Consider the following 24,073-nt stretch of genomic DNA (forward strand, 5'->3'; position numbering starts at 1 on the left):
CTCTCTCTCTCTCTCTCTCTCTCTCTCTCTCTCTCTCTCTCTCTCTCTCTCTCTCTTTCTTCTTCTCTCTCTTTTCTTCTTCTTCTCTCTCTTTTTCTCTCTTTGAGTCTATCATTCACCGATAACGATCCTCTTGCACCGCGATGAAATAAAGGACGGTAATTAACAAGTAGCACGTTTATTCCCTTTTCTCGCTCCCCTGTCTCTGCTTCTTCGCGCCTTTCGATTCATTATGATGACGAGCAAGAGGCTCTAAGCAATGTATTTATGCAGTAACGGCAGTTTCGTCGGTCGATGCGCTTGGAGAGGTGACGACAGCAACGAAACCATCGCCTTTCAGATGTCGGACTATTATTCCACCTGCTCACCGACTCTGGCTTACTGTCCCGACAACGAGTGCGACGAGCTGGAGAGCAGCGATTCGCGCATATGCCCGCAGGATTGCGTCGCCAAATGTGAGTTGAATCGCGCGTATCGGGCTCGTCGATCGGGTTAACGCGGCAAATCCGACGTTGTCGACGTGTGTTCCGACGATACCGTGGCGGCGAATCGGTGCGTTACATTGCGTCGTTAACATCTCGCAACGGATAAATCGGCGAGTAGCGAAGCGTTCGGAACGATAATCGAGACGTCATGTGAAACACCAGAGGGAGAAATATTCTTTCTTTCTTTCTTTTACCTAAAATCACATGCACCTTCTTTAAAGTCGCACAATCCTTCCAGAAAGTCCTAAACGTCATTCAAAATTTCTTATCAAATTTTAAGGGACGAAAGAAAACAAGTAGCTTTAAACTTTAAATCTAAAGGCCGTATTAAATAGTCGTTACTTAAAACTTGTCCCACGTGAGATATTCTAAATTTAAAGTTAGATGAAAATTTTTTGTTTGAATTATATAATACATATAAATATTTTGCATTCGCAATCGCGAGTCAGCTGAAAAACTCACGTTTAACTCTAAATTAAAATCTGAGCGTCTCATTTGAGGTAAGTTCCAAAAGTAATATGAATCAAAATCATCTAATTTCATAACTGATTCAAAATTCGAGAGGCGCTGCCGTTTTTCAAATTTTATAAGACATTTTAAACGGTGCCACTATATATATCGACACTGTTAGAACTCAAAGATTTATATAAAATTCTGAAGTTATTTAAAAGAAAGAATAAGGCCGTGCGCTGAATGTTGATGCGAATAAATTGGTCGAATGGAAGAGGATAATGATGTTTAACAGTGTTAGGCACATGTGCTAAATATTTTTTGGCCTTACAACGTACGCAGTGAGTCGAACCTTCCACGTCAAACTGACTCTGAATCCCAATTGTTATTATATTTATAATTACATATAAAAATTGTTATTATATTTATAATTACATATAATTACATATAAAATTCTTCTCTTAAAATTATAATTTTTACCGCAATATTTTTTCCACGTAATGTAATATGGAGAGCTTCTTAAGATCCAGCGCGATCACACGATCGTAAACTCGCGTTCTTCTCCGAGAAAAAGCTCTCCCTTCAAGAGCTCAGCCCCTAAAGTTCGTCTGGGACACGCTTGGCTCCTCTCTTTCGCACGCAAAGCCTTCGATTTAAAAGGATTTCGCGTCACTGTCGTCGCAATCGCGTCGTGCTATCGAAAGGGGCATTAAGGGGCAAGGATTATTAAGCCCCTCGTCTTTGCCAGATGTATGCCGCGTTCGTATCGAGCCGACGTACATTTATTTTTCAGCGGACGTGCATTTTGCGGAGTCCAACGAGGACGGCCGCGGCATAAAGACAGGCTTAGGTATCTGCGCCTGCAACGATCTGCTCAAGTGTACTTGTGGACCCGACACTTTTCGCCACGTGAACAACGTGCCCGGCGTCAAAGAGAAGCGACTGGGCGCCGGAAAATTACGCGATCGTGACAACGAGGTCGTCGTGTCCGGCGCGCGCAAAGGTTTGTTGTCGCACCACGCGTTTTCCTTCATTTTGCCGCTCCCTCCCCCGCACTTCTACCCCCTTTTCTTCATCTGCTTTCCTCCCGCGCAAAGCCAGCTGTATATATCCTTAATCTAGGGGTAATTGTCCATATCACTGCGTCTGTTTCTATTAATGTGTCTTTCTATTTAAATAAACTATAAAAAGGAAACTACACTGTAAAAACTGATGTTAAATTTAACATTTCATGTATCCCAAATCATCCACTCTTATTTATGTGTAAATTTAACACAAAACAAATGTGGTAAAAAATAACACGCATAAAAATTAACACAAGAATTTAACACTTGAACCGTCAGGAACCATAATTTATGTTAAATTGACATATGTATAATGTTAAATTAACTAAAATAAAACGTTATTTTAATATTTACTTTAACGTTACTTTAACATTTAAGAGAAGTATTAATCTACAGTTTTGATGGAATCAAAATGTTAAACTGACGTAATCTGTCTGACATATTAAATATGTCAATTTAACATATTAAATATGTCAATTTAACATATTAAATATGTCAATTTAACATATTAAATATGTCAATTTAACTTATGATTCCTAACAGTATTCAAGTGTTAAATTCTTGTGTTAATTTTTTCCATATTATGCGTGTTACTTTTTAATACATTTATTTTGTGTTAAATTTACACATAAATAAGAGTGAATGATTTAACACATGAAATATATTAAATTTAACATATCAGTTTTTACAGTATAGCACAGAGAAATAGAAAAAATGTTGTTTAATTAATTAATTTATCTATTTTTAATTAAATTAAAATATTAAACCTAATAAAAATACTTTGATTCACTTTTTTATTTACATTTATTTGTGCTATTTTTTATAGCTTATTTAAATAAGCTATATAAGGCACACTAACAGGAATAGAAGCACAGTAATGCAAACAATTAACCTACGTCGTGTCAACCTCTGTATGCTCGTCTTTGTTATTAACCCTAAACATGGCTAAATCTTACCTAGCCCATTTGCTTATAACTCCCGGAAAAATTATTGAAATTCAATCTTTTTTCTTTTTCAATCGGTATAGAAAACACATCGAGGAATATGAATCTAATAATATTTCTGCGATTCAATGAAGTTGATAGGAGTTATGATGAAAAGATAGAACATATGTTTCTGAGAATTATAATATTTGAAAAGTTACTCTGAGTAAATTTTACACATGTTCAGGGTTCTAGGATTAAAATGTTTCTTTATTTCCTTTTTTTTTCTTGTAGTGTCCAGCAATCCGTGTGGTCCTACATGTATGATGGGTGTTATCGGGGCCAGTCTGTTTGTATTGATTGTGATCGTTGGGTCTTTCGTCATGTGGCGGTACAGGTGAGAAACTGAAACACTTGCTCGTACAAAATAATTTAATAATTTAGCGCAAGATATAATGAGATACTGTCTCTTCCTAACACGACTCCTAATTTTGCGCGACACGTTGCCGATAAGTTGTCGAACGAGTCTCTCGAGGCTATTGATTAATTAATTTCCGATAGTAAGAAAGACGTTAAAGTTCATTTAAAAGGAACTAACCGTGTCGCGACACGCGCGTTAGATCGATGTAACAATGCTTGTTTGGGGATATCGTGACGGAACGACGTGTTGTAAGTCTTTCGGTTCGGACAGGTCTTAAAAGGATTTGGTCGACTATCAGTTTCAGACCAACAGCTTATACAGAGCTTATCGGCTCGAGCCTTGCGTTTATTAGGAATTAAGGACGTTGCAAAGTTTACAGCCAAACAGGATTTTGAACGTAATTTACTTAAGTAAACCCGTGACTCGCCGGAGTATGAAAAGTGCCGAAGATCTCCCACACTCAGGGGAAAACGTAGTAATGGCAACTGTAAAGTAACAACTATACGAGCTTAATATGATAGAATTATAATGTGTAGTAGCTTAATAAACTATCTTGTTGCATATCTAAAGCTGTTGCATCTAAAGTTGCAATGAATCTAAAATAGTTTGTTAAGCTGTATACATTAATTCTACTTACAAAACTCGCATAGTTGTCTTTTTCTCTGAGTGCACACAAGTGAGGTCTTTTGAGATGTATCTTCACGATTTGTGATTCCGTAGCACATTAAAAGAAATCGTCGTGGAGATAGGAATCGCGATCTCTCGCGTGACCGGATCTCGTAATCGCAAGAGTGTGTTTGTCTCACTCGCGAAGGACTAAAGAGTCCAACTCGTCGGCGGAAGCTTTCGCAGGGAACGGAATTGCGGAAGTTTCAGCAATATGCACGTTTTCCGTTACGCTCGCCGCATGCGATCGGTTGCTTCTTCTTCCACCACTTCTTTCCTGAACCTTTCGATATGTATTGCCCAGTTACGGGCTGGGTTATAACTTCGTAATACTTCCCGGCACTGCAGTTTTCTGTCGAAGGGATTTCAGAGTAAACATAGAGTCGCGGGGAAACTGATAGTCGATAAAGCCGGGGGGATCTCCGTGCGTCCAAAAATTGAATATTCGGCTTGCAAATAAATGTTTGCTGATTCAGCGAAAGAAACCGCGAGAGCGTGAGCGCACTTCATATTTATTATTTGCAAGCCCGCGCGAGTTAAACTTTCGAATTTAGGTCAATGTCTATCGGAAATGCTCTGCGAAAGTAACCGGTGGCCGCATTGGATTAACCACCGCTGAGCTGCATTAATAAATCCCGAGGTAACTCAATCGGAAAGGACAGAGCTCAAATATATCTCATTTTGCGGTCCTCTCTACATCTCTCCTCTTGTTTCTATCGAATCACGCGAGAGTCTGTTTGCTAAAGTCGATCAAAATCGTGCGTTTCGCAGAGGGTACAAGTGAAATTAATTTAAACCGGTCGCAATTAACGATGGCACTGTTGATCCCCGAGCTATTATGCTATTCCGCTCCATAAACCAAGATGGCTGAGCGAGTCAGCGTTAGCTCATCTTCTGCATCGCGATTCTCCGCGTTCCAGGAGGGCGGCGAAGGGCGCACGGCGGGAATGCAAACACAGGGTGGACGATGCAGCGAATGGTATTGGCATTCTACCGTCCGACTACATCGATCGTGGTGACGGTCTCTTAATCGGTCTGGATACTTTCACGGCGGCGAATCGTCATCTGTTGCTGCCCAAGACTTGTCCGGTGAGTCCATCAATTACTGTTGTATCAATTAGAAATCGAAAAATCCGATTAGGCAACGTATCATGACTTATTCGGCCGCCTTTTTTGCGCCAAGATTAACGCGTTCACTATATCGAGAAAACGATATGGCTGGCCCACACGTATAAATGTGATTATGCCCAGGAAATATCTGCTATATTTCTAACGAAATCTACTATTTTCCCTAGTAAGATTCTTACTAATAGTCTATTTCTGAGTTACTGGAAACAGTAAAAATGAAAAGAATTTATATGAAAATCCTCTAAATAAATTGTAGAGCGAACGTGTTAAAAATTTCCGACTTATCGCGAAATATTATCTGTACATTGACGCTACTTAATGCGTTGCACAAAGTTGCGGAAACTTTCTTATTACCTCGATGTCGGTGTAACACTTAAGGTCGACGCTATCTAACCAGCGCAGACTCGTGACTTTCCGGGACGATATATATAAGATAAGAAAGAGCGTTGTGTGTGTGTGCAACGGCTCTTTAATAATAGCAATAAAACTATTCCGCGGACTATGCTTAATCCAGATTATCTATACACGTTCTTCCGCGCTGGTGGATTACTTTTAATCTTGCAATTCGCGGCGCCAAATCCAACGCCTCGATTCGCGCACGGCGAGAAGTCACACAACACAAGAAGGGAAACATTATTTTAACATTCCTCATGCATTTAATAGCACATTTCTCGACGGTTCTTCGCAATCCCGCTCTTTCCTCTCTTTCCGTCGCCATAAATACATTCGCTTCGTTTAAAATACGGCGGGCATAAAAAGGTACAGCTGAGAAGGGTAAGGTATGCCTTACGTCGTTAAAGCCCGCTCACATATTCATTAAAAGAGTAAATTTGCTTGATTCATTCCTCGCCACTTATACTCTCTTCCATTCTCCTGCCTCTAATAAAACCGAGTCGTTAAGTCGCTGAGCGAAGGCACTCAAAGAGAAATTTACAGTAAGAATTATTATAAAATTTATTGTGTAATCCCGTGGAATAGATCGGCATTCTACAGTAATTGACTCTACCTTTTCATTTCATATCTGCTACTTATATCTTAGGAAGCAAAATGTGCAATATTAAAACACTTGCTATGTCTCTCACGAAGTCTACTGTGCTTCCAGCGGAATTTATTTAGTTCTTTAGCAAGATAGACGGTCCATTCTCGGACCACAAAAAACATAACAAAATTCGAAGAAAATTCGTATGAAAAGGAGACCGATAATATTCTGTCTGTGTAACTTTCGCGTATTCTTCACGCGCGCGAACATTTGATTAAGGAAACAAATTCCCGTCATCTTTATTTATTTCTGCGATAAATTTCCCTCCCATGAAATAACTCCCGACAACGGCGGCGGCCTTTGTCCCGCACCTGTGTCTCTGGCGCGGCACGATCCGCGGACTTTTCTCCGACGTGGTCACCTCTCTCCCGCACGTGATACGCTGTACGTGCGTGCTCGCGTGTTAGCGTGTGCGGCCGCATAATCCCGAGGCCACGGCGTGCTAAAGCGCGTAAGCTCCCTCCGTGCACACGGAGGGAGATGCGAAACTACGGGGGTTGCTTCCCAGAATCCAAACTCCAGCGTCGGAAACTCGGTCAAGCATCTCTCTCACTCTCACTCCCCCCCCTCTCTCCCTCCCCTCTCTCCCTCCCCCTCTCTCTCGCCCCTCCTCTCTCTCTGTCTCTCTCTCCCTTCCCCTCTCTCTCCCTCCCCCTCTCTCTCTCGTAGTCTTTGAGTTTGTCCGGAATATTTGTTTAACGACGCTGTCGCGCGAGCGTGTATCGCCCCAATCTAAGGCTCGCTAATCTCTCGGAAGACGCGTCGTGCAGGACTCAAGGAGAACTCGATTCCGCATAACGGATGCCGCACCTTCTCGGGAGTATATAACAGCTGACGATGGCGACGACGAGAAGAAGGCAAGAAAGTGCCAGAGGGTGGATTTAATCTAAAGTTCGAGTTCGACAATTTCGAAAGTCACGCGTCTCTGTAAATTTGGAAGATCATAAAAATCTACGGGATCTTTGGCGAGGAATCCCCGAGGAGAATGTAAATTCGCGAATTTTGCGAATCACGTCAACGTGTGGAAGGTTGACGCGGCAGGGAAGAATGGAGTCCGGCGGAGGAGTTTTATGCCGCTTCACGGAAGCTCGTCATCATTTCGCATCGTGTCATTTCTCATACTTGGCCGATTCCGATTTCCGATATCTCGCAGACAATCGTGCGTTTTACCGGCGCTCGCGGGCTGTTCACCTGCGATGAATAACGGCCTACGTCGTACGTCGTTGCCTGCAATTTACAGCGGGCGAATATGCAAAGAAGAAGATCTCGGACGTGCCCCGCCAATTTCGCCCCCGATTAGGGAAACTTTTTCAAGCAAGCGTTGCTCGTATTTGTCGGGAGTTACGCCAGAATTAAAGCCCCGCTCCGGTATCTCCGGCATCACCAAACAGTTCTCGAAACTATTCGACGTAATTAAGCGACGCTCGGAACTGTGAGGGTCGCCGGGAATTTTTCACGGAACACTTCGCGAAATCCCGTCGGAGCTTTTGGAAATTAAGAGCTCGTCGCCGCGCTTGTTACGTCATTTCCGCACAATCTTGATAAACAAGAGGAAAGCTTCCCGAATCTCAGTAGAACTTTCGTGTTTTCTCTGTTCAATAATAAAAGCAAAAAGCAAACGTATCAATAAAATCGATATCACATCGTTCAACAATTGAATTAACCTTCCGAGTACGAAATGTTTCAGAACTAAATCGCTGAGAATATCACTGAGAACGAGAACAAACTTGGACTATCGTAGAAATCAGTGGAAAAGGTAACTTGTTGAAAAATCGAAAGCAATGAACCGGGACAAGTGAAATATTAATTTATTATCGCTAAAATATGTAAAAGAATATGAATATAAGCGATCATAGCAACAGCTATTGCTTGTATCGCAAGTATATATATAGTCGTTTGCATTAAATTTGCGACTTTCTTTAACAAGTTTATGCAACAATGATATTCTCTGCTTTATTAATTACTTTTTTATATTCTACATTTCTCGTATCTTTAGATGTTCTCGGATTTTCAAGAAAATGGTGGAATTATTTCCAATTTTCAGGTCACGCGGACAAACTCGGGCAATGACATTAAACTGACAATGTAGATAACGTACTGAGCAAGCTATACAAAATTTCATCTCAATATCTCGAAAGGTTCTCGAGTATTGTGGAACGTACAAGCAAAGAAACACGTACAGGACTGGAAACCATTTTTTTTAAGTCAGCTAAAAGTTTGACAGCCATCAATCTCTCAGTGTGCTAAAGTTTGCGGATTTATTCACTTCGCGTAAATCCATAAGCTTATTTTATAAACTCGTAAAAAAAAGTGTTGCAAACTTTATGCAAACGACTGTACGAGCCGAAGAAACTCGTCAGACGCATATATGTATCCACGGTCTATACACCGATGACATTTGCTGGCCGCAAATACGTGTCTATAGCACTCAAAGAGTTAATATCTCGCGAACTCGAGCTTAAACAAGACGACGTTTTTTCGCAGCAAGTATTTTCTTCTCTGCACATCGAAAGAGATGCATTCCGTTACAGTTCTCATCGCCCTGAGCGGCCACAATCGAATGAAAGGGTGCACGCTGTGCCGACAAAAAGACGAATGGAGCGAAATGTCTGTAGGTGGAAGGCGCGCTCGCGCGATACTTCTATTCTTCACGAGGAGTTGCTCTTCTCGGAGCGGCATCCGCGAGATAAAGTCGTCGCTTTTATTCGACGTTGAAGCGAACGTATGGCGTGCGCACGGTTCAGTGGGTTTATATGCCACGTAAACCCTTTCGTGACGCACGCGTCACACACACACACACACACACACACACACACATACACATTTACACGCATCGCACTGTTTCGCGTCCGACAAATTTCGTTATCGTGTTCGGCGACGAAGACCAGTATGTCGTAGCGAGAATCTAATCGCGCCAGCACGATTAATCCGTTTCACTTCGCCCGACAACGTTACTGAAAATCGCCGAGCGGATCAGCAGAAGGCTCACGCCAAAGTAACGACGTTGCTTTTGCGGACACACGTTTTCGCGGCGCGTCGCGACAGGCAGGAAAAAAGGACGAGCAGTCCTCGAGAGACCCGGCGCTCTCGAGAGGAAATGGCAAGGTGTCGAGAGCGAGGCGCGACGATACCACTTTCGTTCAAGTTGACATTCGCAGTGTTGCAAAATTCATGTATCGGGAGTACCGCTTGAAGAGGCGTCCCATGTGAAAGAGTCTGGTCTCTCTCTCTCTCTCTCTCTTTCTCTTCCGACGCCTCTATGTGAAACGCAACCGAAATACATTTATATCGATCGTGAAACGAATGGTGTTCTCGCATGTATTTGCGGATTTCGTTGAATCATCCTGACATCTCCGTTAATGATTTATCGAGTGAGCAGGATCTCCTGAAAATAAATTATCAGGTCGCGAGATTCGGCATCTTACGTTCGAGATCCTCAACGGACGCGAGTCACGTGAATACTAATTTGCGGTGGAATCTCTCATTATCTACGTGGTCCCATTATCATTCCCGAACCGTTGGCTAATTGGATACCCGGCCGGCCGGTGTCCATCGAGACGAAGTAACGGCGGATATCCTCTACACATTTGCGGATCCGAATCACGGATCCGAATCCGAAACACGTTTCGTGTGCGAGCTGCAGTATGTCGGATTAAAGGGAGCGAGAAGCTTTTATCGTAACCAGCACGGAAGGATTTATTAATCGACGCGCTCGCACTCGCCGCTCTTCGCGCTGTATCTTCTGAATTGTTCTCCGTTGCTTCACGCGAAGGGGAGGGAGAGACTCTCGTGAGAGAATTGCAACTGGAAAGAAGTGAAAACTAAACGAGGTGTAACGCACGTTATTTCCAACGCGGTCATATATTCTGCAGTGAGAAGCTCGCGAGAGAACCGAGCTTCTCACTACATTAAAAAACCGAGAGAACAAAAGTTATTATTAAAATTCAATTATTCGAGGTAGGTTGAAATTTCAGTTTACGTGAGTGAAAATGAATCAATAAGAGCTTAAATATCAATATGGTAGCAAAATTAAAAATACTTCTCGACGCCTGAAAATCTTTTTGGGACGAGAAATTAAATCGGGAGCGAATTGATTAATCAGAAGCTAAGTCGCACAAGGCCTAAAGTAATTATTATTAAAAGCGAAATATATTCAAAGTATAAATAATAATTCATAATTCTTCAGTTAATCGTAAATAAAAATGGGTCAATAAGTCTCTGAATGTCGATATAGTTATAAAATTGAAAATTAATATCCCTTGACCTCTGGAAGTCTCAGTACGACAAGAAACTAAATCGGGAGCGAATTAATTATCCATAAGCTAAACCAAGGACAAAAATAATAATTATTAAAAATGAATTATACTAAACTAGATTCGGGATTCTCCAGTTAGACGTAAATAGAAATGGACCAATGAGAGTCTGGATGTCGATATAATTGCAAAATTGAAAACTTTTTAATACCACCTCGACCTCTGAAAGTCTCTCTACGATGAGAAATTAAATCGGGAGCGAATTGATTATCCACAAGCCAAACCAGGGACAAAAATAATAACTACTAAAGTAAATTATATCAAAGTAGGCTCGGGACTCTCCAGTTAAACGTAAATAAAAATAGGTCAATGAGAGCCTGAATGTCGAGATACAAAATAAAAAACTCCTTAATACCTCCTCGGTGTCTGAAAGTCGCTCCGAAAATAGATCGGGGGCGAATTGATTATCCATAAGCCAAGGCGAGCTTGCGCGAGAACCTGGGCAAATCAATGATCGAGACCTGTAAACCCCGAATCTCTCCTCAGCCGGATCCAAAGTGGGAGTTCCCGCGATCGCGCCTGACGATCGAGCAGGTGCTGGGCGAGGGCGAGTTCGGGCGCGTGCTGCGCGCCAAAGCCGTCGACATCGGTGGATGGCCCGGGCCCACGACCGTGGCGGTGAAGACCCTGAAGGAGGACGCGTGTGCCTCCGAGTTGGCCGATCTGCTGTCCGAGTACCAGCTGCTGAAGGAGGCGCAGCATCCGAACGTGATCAGGCTGCTAGGCGCTTGCACGACGCCGGGCGCGCCGGTCTACCTCATCATCGAATTCGCCGAATTCGGCTCCTTACGGTAACTGGGCGCCGTGATATACACATATAGGTGTCCGAGCCGGCGTTATCCCCCGTTATTTATGACCTCTCGATTTCACGAGCTTTCCGGTCTTATCGACTGGCTGTGAGTCCCACGCAAGCGAATCCACGCAAATCGTGCGTCATGGCCGTCGGAATGGATTCTGACTTCCGCAGTGGGGAGCGTAACGGTATTTGCGGGGACATTCGTCGGATTTGCAATTTCTTTTTGTCTTTTTAACATGTTGACTGCCGCGCTGACGTTCATCGGTTGTGCAGAAGCTTAACTGATGATTGAATTGTCAAAGATAAAGAACTTTTATTCGAGATCCACATATCTTTTTATATGCTTTATTCTATCGGCTCTATATTGGCCGTACAACGGATTTACCAAGTATAATTAATTATTCTTCACTTAATTTAATCTTTCCAAGTAAAATTAATCATACTTTATGCTAATTAAGCATAAAGTATTAACTTTGTTAACACATCGAGGACGTCCCTTAACAATTATCCGAATGTTTTCTGCTTGAAATTAATTTGTCATCAATTACGGCTTTATCCCTTTGAGTAGTACTTCAATTACTTTGCAAGACAGAGCTTATTGTGTTCATTTACTTGTGCTCAATACACAGTAAATCAAAGTAATATAATAATAACAGTCCCACCATACTAATGACTATGACTATGAATTTAACGTGTTAATACGGTAACGAAACAATTATATTCAATTAAAGTATCTATCATCGCGTTCGTTATCCACCGCATTTTGCAAACTTTCAGCTAATTATCTGAATCCACGTCTATAAAATGACTCACCTTCCAAGTCGATGAAATCGCCAACAATTCGGTGAACTTGCTTCTGATAAAATTCCAGTCTTTCGTCACGACGATCTTTCATAGAGAAACGTGCTTTCCTCGTTAAATTGGACGCGCCGCGATAATAATAATTTCGCCGAGTGTGAGCGCCAAGAATGAGTAAATGATGGCCACGGAGGCTATTCAAGCTCGGTATTCGCAGCTCGGCATTTTTATTGTCTCATCGCGCGGCCCGGGAGAGACGCGCCGCGCAACGCCGGAGGCGGCCGCAATGTTTCCCCATTTATGCCGACGATGCTGTTACATAGGCACGCTTCTAAATGAACGACCTAGACAACGAACCCGCGCGACCGACTTATAAACGCGGAAATAACTCCACGGCGAGGCGCGCGCCGCGACGGAATTCCGTCGACGCGGAATTCCGCCACCTCGCCGGCACAATAACCTTCGCGAGAGCCTTCGTGTTTCCGAGTCGAGGCGCCAGTAATTAAATTTTTCCGCGACAGACAAACGCGACACTCGCATCAACGAGGCGCGCGAGCCTCGTTCTCGGGAACGAACGATTATCGATCGCGGCCACACCACTGCGGATGTCGCGCGTAATTTGCGCGATAATAATGCAATCCGCGCGCAATTTCAGCAACTATCTCAGACGCAGCCGGAACCTGAAGACGGAAGGAAGAACCGTCTGCTCGGCGTCTTTGCCTTCCGCTTCGCTGGGCAACCACGCCGGCGAGGAGCTGCGATGTGCTGATAACGCGTCGAACTACACGATAACGCCCCACGATATCCTCTCGTTCGCTTGGCAAATAAGCAAAGGGATGGCGTACCTGGCCGATATTAAGGTACGAATTTTCCCGGAAGTATTCGCGGAACTCAAAGAAATTCCCGAGGTTTTTAAACGACGAATTTTCACTGCTCTTCTTCTCCAAATATATTTAAGGAAAAAAAGAAAAATTACAAGAGAAACCAGAAAGATTAATCTTCTAAAATAACTTCAAAATAATTAGAAACTCCAGTTTCTATAATATTCTCCAATATTCGGGCCAACTCCGGTTATTGCCTCGTCAATGCGGCTCGTGATTACGCGGTCGCGACTGCGCTGCATCCCGTCGGGAATGCCGAAGTCGCAGAGTACTTTCATTCGTCCGAGTAGGTCGCAATTAATCAAACTTTCCTGCGCGGCGCAGTTGGTGCATCGGGATCTTGCGGCGAGGAATGTTTTGCTCGCCACCGGGAAGGTCTGCAAGATCTCGGATTTCGGCCTGACACGCGACGTCTACGAGGACGACGCGTACTTGAAGCGGAGCAAGGGGCGAGGTAAGCTTCAGCCGCGAATCGATTTCCTCAACGTGATGATCTCTCTGTAAAGTTCGCGATTTTGCCGGGGAGATCTGCAGACAATGCCAAAAGTGATTGCGCGAGGATCAAGCACAAACTCGGTTTCAGGATAAGGATTAAGGACTGAATTACAGGTCGCAGTTAACGCGCCCCTCGCGCTTGATACCGACGACTTTAATTCAGCCGCGATCTAGTAATCCGCTCGTAATTCTCTCGCTCATCCCTGTTCTCGCGCGCGAGGATTCGCGGCGAGAAAAACACTTTTAATGACTCGCGCGGGTCCGAGGTATCCGCTTTATCCGAGATTTTACGATTGGCCCGCAGTGCCCGTGAAATGGATGGCGCCGGAATCCCTGGCTGACCATGTGTACACCAGCAAATCGGACGTTTGGAGCTTTGGCGTGCTCCTGTGGGAGTTGGTCACGTTAGGAGCCTCGCCGTATCCTGGAGTGGACGTACATAATCTCTACAATCTTTTGAAGACCGGCTACCGTATGGAGAGGCCGGTCAACTGCTCGCAGCAATTGTAAGTACTCGAGGATAATCGCGTCATTTATTCGACGAAGAAGCTCGCCATCTTCAAGGAATCCGCGAAATCCATCGGATTATCTCCCGTGCAAAAGTATCTCCAGTTATCGCTTTTGCGTTAAAATGAGAGATTTATGTCTTTTCAAACGCGACCTTCTCATAATGATTCTCGACATGACTCGTTTATTAATCCTTTAAGGCACGATGTGTATAAATATATATACAATTCTCTTTTAGTCCTTTCCAAATTTTTTATTTTGGCAGTATAATGGTTCTATTGATGTAACACTATCAATCCACCTCCTAAGTAGAACTATATTATTCGTCCCAATCTGTAAAGCAGTTATTTTCTCGTCGAGGAAGTCAATGTAACGGTCGTGTACAGAGTAGAATTGTTGACGCTCGAAATCAAAATGTAAAATCGAGTGTAAAATTTTTTACGGAAAAGTAGCCAATGTTATTTTCTCAATTTTTTATGGATGTCATCTTAAAGTACAAGGTACGCTTTTGTGCTCATTTTATCATGATTGTAAGATTTATTAAAATCTATAACTGGAAGACATGTGCAATAAATATACATAATTATAATGAATGTATGTATGAATTGTACATAATTATGTACATTCAGAAAATCGTACTTCTCGTCAACTTTGCTTGGATTATGAAACTTTTTATCAGAGTCACGTTTTTTCAGACTATTTTATGAAGTAAAAATTTTTATCCGTTTTTTCAGGCTATTTTATGAAGTAAAAATTTTTATCCGAACGAGATTGATGACGGGGTTGTTGAAGAGTTAAAATGAGAAATTTAGGCTTTTTAAAACGCAATCTCTAATCTGGTTGGTCTATTAATCAGCTAACCCACATTGATGTAATCAAGCCTAGGGCGACACGTGACCCAACCCGCGCGATACTAATGCGAGACCCACATTAATTATTAGCAAAGAGAATCCGTAACAAGCGGGACTTTCCATCGCGCATGAATTATTCGTCTTGATGGAGATTCGATTAGCGCCAAATTAGCGTGGTATACAGCACGACGCGTTAGGAAATAGTGATTTACGTGGAGAGACATGATTCGACAATCGAACGCGACGTGCAGTCTTTTCAATTACAATTGCTCCTGGAAGAGAGCCAGGCTGCGCAAGTAGGTTAACCTTCTCAGCTGGTCATAAAGCTCGTCGTAAAAGTAGATTTTCGCGTAAAAGTAGAAGATTGCGCGAAGTTATTTTCCGTTTTTACAACTTCGCGAGAAAAGCATCTTCGATATTTTTCTTTTTTCAGGTATAAGCTGATGATGTCCTGTTGGCATCTGGAGCCCGGCATGCGACCGTCCTTCAAGGAACTGACATGCCATTGGGAGCGCATGCTGGAGGATGGTGTCGAGTATCTCGATCTTAATCCACGTACCGTCCATAATCAGGCCTATTTCGAGTCATTGCATTCCTTGGGCAGGACGGATGGTGAGTTGCACGAATCGATTCGAAATATTTCCGCTTCCGGCTCTTATCTTCCGGACTAACATCTTCAATAACTCGGAGAGTGCTTCAAATATTACGGTGCATTTACACTTCGAAACTTTTCCGTCGATGTCGTTTTCAATTAATACATTGCGAGCTGCACACATAACACATTAACATTTTATACAAAATTGAAAAACGTTTGACGACAATAATATTTTTATTACGATAATAATGTTTTTAATACGATACCCGTTAAAATATCATCTCTTGTGAAATAATATCAAGTGAGAAATGTTATTTTATTATAATATCTAAAATATCACCTCTTGCATGAAAAGATACCAAACAAAATTAATAGATGAATCGCGGTTTCATCCCTCTAAAGATGCACGTTTAATTTGATTAGTCATCGTTTTTCAAACCCACGAATCGATTATCGCGGTGTCCAACGATTTAAGGCGGTGCGACTTTGGATTACCTGAGGATTTCCGACGAAATCGTTTCAGATTCCGACGACGATCTGATGGGCAACAGGACTGTTAGCAAACTGAAGACGGATACCGTCAACTACCTCGGCAGGATGTCTTCCGAGCCGGTCACCAAATGCGACAAGGTAGACAAGCTGCAGGCGCTCTGGCAGATGTCCATAACGTCTTTTCCCGAGGAACCTATCAAGTCCCCTTATGTGAATGACCGACATGAACGACCTGCGAGCCTCAACACCAATCACTACGAGAGTCCCATTAAATTGAGAAACACCAGTGTGATCAGCAACAGTGAAAACGACCTGAAAGTAACCACCCAGGAACGTCCCCAGTCCTATATCGACATGGAAGGGAAGAAATCAGCGGAGACGGAGGACCTGTTGGTGTTCGGAAGCATGGATGACGACAAGAACGACAATAACGTGACGAATTGAGCGACCTAATCTCGCACACTGGACGTCCGACAAATGAAAAGTTTCCAAAATCGAATCAAGATACATGCTCGATTGTCTGAATCTCAACGTGTTCTCGATGTTTTCGAGCGGATGCACGATGAATGGCAAGGAAACCCGACGAAGCAGTGATATCAATCACACGAATCGCACGACAGAGAAATATATTTATCTAACGTGGCAAAAGGAAGCCTAAGAGAGAAAAATGTATGAAGTGATTTCATTGAAACGAAAACTGCCATTTTTTATGGCAATTTTATGGCAAGGAGCGCGATGGTACGATTAGATCGGAGAATTTGCAGCGGTGACTACTCCGCAACGGAGTTGAGCACCGCCGGAAGGATTCCTGAAGAATTTCCGGAGAATTCTTGAACAATTCCCGGAGAATTCTTCAGACGACCGAACGGAGCGCTCTACTGAGACTTGAGAATGGACTGTATGCAGAAGAGAACGAGTGCTATATATAGCGAGTAAAAATCAGTAAATAATTTATCCTATTTTTATGTACTTAAAGTTGTGCGACTGTTTGTCGATCAGCAGTGGTAAGGCCGCTTTTACTACTTAATACCGATAGTTACGCATCGTAATAAATCACTCACGCGGTTTCTCGACGAGGGCCATTGAGTTCCCCGATCGGCGTTAAGTGTCTTCTGTGTATCACACTAAGTGACTGTGATTTGAAGTTTGAGAGTAGTTTGCTCATTCAAAGCGACCAGCTTCCTTACGATCTACAAGCGCTACGTACAGGGTGACCCGAGCCAAGAACTTTCTTAAAAGGGTCGTTTCTCAATCGGCAATCTTCTTAACAAAAAACTTAATTCGTTGTCATAAGATCCATGACTTTATGTTCCTTCAACTGTTTCTTCTTTTTTGCATCAAAGATGCGCGGTCTTCCATCGAGTTTTCCTTGACAAACGCTCGCGAGGGCGAGATTAGACACGACAAGAGTGAGGCACCCTGCACGCAGCCACCGGGATTTGAAACTTGAACTTCCTGTCCCCTCGCCGTGATCATCTTGATTGATGATGTCAAAAGTGAGGAAATGCATGCCCGAAATTTCTGCAAAGCACATCGAAATAAAAAGACATTTAAGAAATAACTTGTAATTGATTAAGCACACTTCTCAAATATTCCGAACTCAAACTTTCCTTTTGCTCTGACAATCAATAAATGACCGAAAAATATAACAAAAATTAACGTGACATGCTACCTTCCTTTTTAACCTACATTTTGTCATTATTCTGTCGCCTTAATTTCACGATTATTTATTGATCATTAGAGCAAAAGGAAAGCGTTCGCAGTACTTTAGAGGTGGACTTAATCGATTGTAAGTCATTGTTTGCATATGTCTTTTTATTTCGACGTGCAGGAATTTGAGCACGCACTTCCTCGCTTCTAACGTCACCAATTAAAATAGTCACGGCGAAGAGCAAGAAGTCTTAATCGTCACGCTTCCCTCGAAACGAGATACCTTTTACTATCGCACTAGCTTTTTGTGGCTTTCGTGTGCCCGGCGCAACAGAGCAGATCGCACAATGCGACGCACGAGTAGCGGAAGTACGAGTGGCATTTTTACGAGACGCGTGTTGCGCGAACTGACGGCCGCAGCACGACGACACCATATCCGAAGAAGACTGTGTTTTGCCGTACCTCACCGAGAGAACGAAGTCGTCCTTTTTGTATTTATGTATAAATGCAACATTCCACGAGACTAGGCTAGTTGTTTCGTCGCGCGAGCACGACGCTCGCGTCTGATTTTTCATCTTGCGACACTACGCGTTTAGTGTACTTTCCGGTTTTTTCTCTCTTTCTCTTCCTTTCGTTACCACTCTCCGACGCGCTGATTCACGACGAAGATATCGTAGCGCAAGCGCGTTGCGAGTCGGTTGATCTATATATAATTGTGCCATATTAATTTCTTGTAATTAATATATTACGGAATTACGTATAAAAACGCTTTCACAACGGTGTACGAAGCTTACCATTCATCTTACCTGTTTTTCAGCATTTTGGTCCTCTTCGTCGTTGTAACGGTATCGTTGGTGTTGCGAGATGACAATTTTGCGACGTAGGAAACGTAAAAGGAGAAAGGTCACATTTTCTGTTGTCGTCGTTAGAAGAGTAACAAAAAGTCCTTTTTTTTCTTTCTTTAGCAAGATTTATTCTTTTTCTCAAGAATTTGTCCACAAACTTTATCTATCGAATTGTCGTGTAATTAAGACATGATACTGAGACACGGAGCGGGTACGATATAAAAATCTCCATGCGACACGAATTAATAGAGAAAGTTAGGGAAAGTCGGTCTTCACTTAAATCTACACAGTCGATCGCGGTAAACGAATCTTACGAGCTACGCTTATACATATGAAGAAAAAATTACAAGTTCAACCTATCGATGCGGAACTCACAATCGTCCTTCGCCGGGTAGACGCTCCTCACGGTCTCCTTGTCGTCGCTCTCGCCGAGCAGGTTCAATTCGTTGATGTCCGTCGCGAAAGACTGAGGTATGACGTCGTCGACGTCCACAGAGTCGGATTCGCTCGCAGACACGACCCGGTCGGGCTCGCAGCGATTCACGGTCTCTCGCACGACGATCGACGGCAACAGGTCGTCTGCGGGTAATTCGGAATAACCGATCGAACGAAATCCACCGATCTCGGCGTCGAGCGCGACGCCGCGGGAACGCTTACCAGTCTCCTCCGTCTTCTTCTTGGCCACGGTGGCGCTCTGCTCCTTCACCAGCATGTCCGCCGCCAGCTGGATGCTGTAGAGTATCTCCGGTATGCCAGTGTTGTCGCGGGGCGAACATAACCGCAAGTAACCGATACCGTGGATCGTCTTCACGAGCTTCCGCAGGTCGCGCGGCACCCGGAACATCTTGAAGAGACGCGCCTCCTCCGGGATATCTTCCGTGTCGCAGTACGGCAAGTGTAGCGCGTAGTAGCGCTTGTTCCGCTGCGGGTAGTTCTCCTTCAGCAACCGCAGCAGGTGCTTGTCCACATTGCGGTACACGTTCGGGTAGGAGGACGGCGTGGATGGCGGCGAGGTCGCGACTAGAACGACGTCCGCGGCTCGAAACGCCATGTTGCACCAGATCCCCGGATCCTACGACAGTATTTTGCGGAATCACTCGTGATGGAATACTCGTGTCTACAGGTTTGTTCTCTGTAACCGCACTAAGGCCGGTACTCATAATCGGACCTTACATTTAAGATCATCTTAAGTTCAGGCGCTATACGAATGATTTTATTAGCTACGAAGTATCTGAAGAAGAACTTAAGACGACCTTAGATATAAGATCGGACTATAAATATTGGCCTAAGTTACACTGTCTACACTTAAGGCTTCTGGCTCCTCAAATTGGCTCCTGCAGAATACGTTGAAATAAAAGGATATATCCGTAAAATGACTCTTACAATCGATCGAGTAAATCTTGTAAAATAGTCCAGACACTTCCCTTTTGTTCGACAACCAATAAAAAGCCGTAAAATTAATGTGACATGCAAAATTCCTCTTTAACCTACTTTCTCTCAGAATTTTCTTATATTAATTTTATGGCGATTTATTAATTGCTCGAGTAAAACGTTTGGACTATTTTACGGATCTTCTCGATCGACTGCGAATATCATTTTGTAAACATATCATTTTATTTCAACGTATTTTGCAAAAATTCTTAACGTGTTTTTTTTCGCTCTTCTAACGTCATAAGTGAAGATGGAGAAGAAATCAGCCGCGAGAGAAATTAGAAGTCTTAAAATAGAGAAATGTCCGACACTTGAGGGGAGAGAGAAGCAAATAGAAAGATTACGAGATAGTTCAAGAAATGCAACTATAAAGACCTTATATATCAACGGTAACGACGCCGTTCGCCCGATTACTCACTTGACTGGCGATATCGCGGATGTTAAGTATGTCGATCATAGCGTTGATGTTGCAGCATTGCAAGTACTTGGTGAGCTCCTCCATCACCTGCACGTGCGCCACATGCGTCGGCGAATAAATCAACAGGCAATTCGGCCTTCTCGATATGCCCCTTAGGACTGTCAAAAAACTCGTGTTAAAAGGAACGACAATTAATCCACGGTTATATTATCGGATCTTTGTAAGGGAAAAAGAATAAAGATAAGAGTCTCACCTCGCTTGCGATGGAGCTTGAACGCGTGGTAGAGCGCGTACAGAAGCACAGGCGGTATCCATATCATGCTGATTATCATGATTAGCAGTCGGTCGGACGCATATTCTGAGAACATGAGACATCGAAGAACAACGTTGAGAGAGAAAAAGAAAGAGAATCTAAAGGTAACACTGTGAGAAAAAATGATTGATCTAACTAAAACTATAGTTATTTTTTATCCCAACTATGCTTGGCTTTTTTGCTTGTTTAATACGAAGATGATTATTATCGTCGACATCATAGTAGAATTTAATTAAAAAATTAGCTTTCCTGACCACGATTTGTAGTAATTATCTTTCTGTGTGGTTATAGTTTACAATATGAAACATCTTTCTCTCAGTATAAAAGAATCAGTACTAGAATCGTATTTACTTATTTGTATGAACGGGGACGTGCTGTTCACGCAGCCGTATTCACCGCAGTCGGGGTGCAAGGCCGCCACCTTGACGTAGTACAAGCCGTCGGGCGCGCTGAAGTTGTGCCGTATGTGTCCCCCGTTCTCGTTCGCAGGTAGGGTCGTGCAGCTCGTCGACTCGGTCTCGTTGTGGATCAGGCACGCTCGGTACCTGGTGATGTTGTAACTCGCCGGGAGCGGCTGCACGTACAGCGCCAGACTCGCCGACTCCGACACGTCCACGTAGAAGAAAGGCGTGTATTCGTCGAGCGCGACACCGTCCGCTGGAAGATCCGTGAAATGATTAACGAGACGATTAGCTCATGACGGTCGCGACGCGGCCAAGATTCGCCGAGACCCACCGATATGTGTATGCTGCGGCACGTAGAAGACGTATTTCTTGTTGTACGCGAAATTTTTGCCGACCACAGCGTACTCCAGGCGATACGGTAAGCCCTCGTATATATCTTCGGAGAACGGGCACGACACGTACAGATGTTTGGGCGCGGGGTGCCTGGAGTTATCGGGCACTCTCACAACTCGGCACGCGCTCACTCCTTCGTTCGGATACTGTGCATTGTGTTTGGGTACGATGTACTGATAACGCGTAAATAACCCTGTTTCGCAATATGGATATTTTAGTACACGATACGATGTCGATACTCGCCAGCGTTGATCTCTTAAGAAAATAAGAAAGAAAGAAAAAGAAAATGAGAGAGACACTTGCTAGATATTATTACTCGCACATCGTTATGTCTGGACATTTTAAAGGAGTACTATCTCACATATTATTTTGCTATATTTTTGTGTGTTTCTATATGTATGTGTAAAAACTTTTTCGTTTTTTCTTTTATCTTTCATAAATGTTATTCGTTAAACAGGAAACCAGACGTATTGCATCAGACGAGCAATTTATCATGAATATAAATAAATAAATGCAATTTTATGCTTTTATGCTGCAAATGTTCCGCACTATCTGAATGATATTTAAAATATTGCTGCTGTCTCCTCGAATAATCAATAGCGATGAGAGAGATGCACGAATAGTCAGACGCGATTGAACATTTCTAGTGATTCTACATTTAAAATAAGTTTCAAGAGATCAACGCGCTGAAGAGTATATTGATAGAGAAAGCATATTATGGATAATTATTAATGGGTATTAATCCATCAACATATATATTAATAGAGAAACCTATTTAATAGGTCTGGTTTGTTTTGATCAGACGATCGAGTAATCTCGCGATGCGATTTCATGTAAGCTTACTGTGGAAGTTGATGTCTGAGACGGATAAATTGAAGGCGGTCGCTCTTTCGGAATTCCCGAAGTCTTTGATGTACACGGACAGCGTGAAAATCGCGGTGTCGCCGCGCTCGGACGACGTCTCGCCGGCGTCCTCGAACTTGAAATTCGCGCAATCTGAAAAATCGTGCGACCATCAACCGTGTCTCATTTGCGAGATCCTCGCTAAGTTATTGATGACCGATATTTTTCCTACCTTCATTCTTTTGCACTGAAGTCAATAGACACTGGTGGTCCAATGTATATAGCTCAGTTTCATTCTAAAAAATAAAAAAGAGAAAAAGAATAGAGAAGAGTAAAATTATCGTATGTACGAGAAGTGTTATGTCGTTCCGAGTACGATATATTTGCAATCAATCGCATCGCACTGAAGTGGAAAACGATCGGATGATTGATAAAATGTTAATTTTAACTTTAAACTCGTTTATTTATCAGCCACTCGCGCACTGTCGCCTGTTATTGTTCATAGCAATCACAGATAAACAATGATGTGTGTGAAACATTAGTCACGCGTGTACCGAGAATAGCGGATTCATGAGTAATTCGCGCATATTATCGTGAAACCTCCGACAGTCCAAATTGTACACGAAAATGTTATCGTATTGCGCTACAACACCTGGGTGTAGTCTCTTATCAGCCTCTAGCGCTCCGCTATTGATTGAATATCAACACACACGGAAAGATTTTTCCATTCATTTTCTTTCTCTCATACACAAAGGACCTGCGGAAATTCGAAGAATCCCCAGCTTGACACTTCGTGGAAAACAATACAATAAGAACTGATCTTCAGCAATAAAAATTGACAGAGATAACGAGCTTGGAGCGATAACTCGAGATAGGATCGACCTAAATCTATCTCCAACGGATTTTTATATCGCAACTCGAATGGAATGTCGCGCGTCTGGAACGCGTAACCTGGAACATCCTGTACACACGCCCGTCACAACGCTCCCGGGTAATCCATACACTGTCAGAGCAAGAATGAGGAAGCACTCACCGCCACGTTCTTACAGTAGTCCGGATAACAAGGCAATTCCAACGCGGTGCGTTCGCCCAGGAGGCACAGAACGAACGCGAGGACGCGGTGGATCTTCTCCTCGCGCATTTTTAGGTTACCCTTTATTTCGCGGAATGTGACATTCGGCAGACGGCGCACGTCGTCGACCTGGACATCGTAGACGGGCTTGACGGCCGGCCACCACCGAATCAACTTCGCTCTGTGGTCCTTCAAATAATCCGCGTAACGTCGATATGTCACTTGGAGGACGCGCGACTGCACGCACGGCAGACACAACGCAATACAACGTGGAGCCGAGGAACACTCCGGACACTCTTGTCGAAGCAACTCGAAGCACACTGCTGACAGTCAAACGCCACGGAGACCCTGTTGGGGACGACAGGTACTGCGTACGCAGCAAACCGTCGGCAAGAAGAATCTCTGCCTTGCGGGTCGGCGGTGATACGATGTTACCTCTGTCAGACCACCGACGAGGTACTATAAAAGACCGTCGGTCTTACGGGCTTTAGCGACCCCGAGAAATCTGACCGTACATTTTTATATTTCACCTTTTTTTAATCTTATATTCTTACTGTTATCCTACTTACATCGTCTTGTCTCTTTCTACGTCTGTCAATACGATTTTGGCATAAGTCTAGTACTATAGGTCGATACATGTACTCTTACGAAAAAAATACGAAAAAACCCTCAATTTTGGGTGTAAACACCCAAAAACTGGAGATAAACACGTAAATTTGAATGTTAACACCCAAAATTGAGGGTTTTTTCGTTTTTTTTTTCGTAAGGGTAGTCACACGACAGACAAAAGTGTCTTTGTA

General features: G+C 43.2%; 2 protein-coding genes across 6 annotated transcripts in view; one reads left to right on the forward strand and one right to left on the reverse strand.

Moving 5' to 3' along the window:
• LOC116842090 (proto-oncogene tyrosine-protein kinase receptor Ret) overlaps positions 1 to 18,336 on the forward strand; it is an 87,908-nt gene extending 69,572 nt beyond the window's left edge. For 3 of the 4 annotated variants that reach the window (XM_032810793.1, XM_032810792.1, XM_032810794.1), the window contains 10 exons: positions 274 to 455; positions 1,729 to 1,938; positions 3,217 to 3,319; positions 4,930 to 5,098; positions 10,976 to 11,280; positions 12,739 to 12,943; positions 13,289 to 13,418; positions 13,764 to 13,965; positions 15,251 to 15,429; positions 15,936 to 16,348. In XM_032810793.1, coding sequence (XP_032666684.1) covers positions 274 to 455; positions 1,729 to 1,938; positions 3,217 to 3,319; positions 4,930 to 5,098; positions 10,976 to 11,280; positions 12,739 to 12,943; positions 13,289 to 13,418; positions 13,764 to 13,965; positions 15,251 to 15,429; positions 15,936 to 16,348 — 2,098 coding nt within the window. Of the gene's footprint in view, positions 1 to 273; positions 456 to 1,728; positions 1,939 to 3,216; positions 3,320 to 4,929; positions 5,099 to 10,975; positions 11,281 to 12,738; positions 12,944 to 13,288; positions 13,419 to 13,763; positions 13,966 to 15,250; positions 15,430 to 15,935 lie in introns of all 4 variants that reach the window. The other variant, XM_032810790.1, reaches the window with a different exon arrangement.
• A 168-nt stretch (positions 18,337 to 18,504) lies between these two features.
• Positions 18,505 to 23,601, reverse strand: LOC116842091. 2 transcript variants are annotated; one of them, XM_032810796.1, is made up of 9 exons: positions 23,235 to 23,601; positions 22,434 to 22,497; positions 22,202 to 22,354; positions 21,297 to 21,551; positions 20,913 to 21,218; positions 20,502 to 20,606; positions 20,249 to 20,406; positions 19,057 to 19,471; positions 18,743 to 18,978 (listed from the first exon to the last, which is right to left on the reverse strand). In XM_032810796.1, exons 1-9 carry the CDS (start codon positions 23,340 to 23,342, stop codon positions 18,743 to 18,745), a joined length of 1,800 nt encoding a protein of 599 aa, XP_032666687.1. In that variant the 5' UTR covers positions 23,343 to 23,601. The 2 variants fall into 2 exon arrangements, with proteins under 2 accessions (XP_032666686.1, XP_032666687.1); XM_032810795.1 differs by having other exon boundaries at positions 18,505 to 19,471.
• Between the last annotated feature and the right edge of the window lie 472 nt (positions 23,602 to 24,073).

This window comes from Odontomachus brunneus, unplaced genomic scaffold (assembly GCF_010583005.1).
Source record: "Odontomachus brunneus isolate Ranch 3 - 2012 unplaced genomic scaffold, Obru_v1 Obru_scaffold_021, whole genome shotgun sequence".
Taxonomy (NCBI): Eukaryota; Metazoa; Arthropoda; class Insecta; order Hymenoptera; family Formicidae; genus Odontomachus; species Odontomachus brunneus.

Excerpts from the sequence above, each read along its gene's own strand:
- LOC116842091 (XM_032810795.1), bottom strand. The coding sequence starts at position 23,342 with ATGCGCGAGGAGAAGATCCACCGCGTCCTCGCGTTCGTTCTGTGCCTC. Across the intron at positions 22,355-22,433 it reads TTCAGTGCAAAAGAATGAAG|ATTGCGCGAATTTCAAGTTC; the intron begins GTAGGAAAAATA and ends ACGATTTTTCAG. Across the intron at positions 21,552-22,201 it reads CTCAGACATCAACTTCCACA|GGTTATTTACGCGTTATCAG; the intron begins GTAAGCTTACAT and ends ATTGCGAAACAG.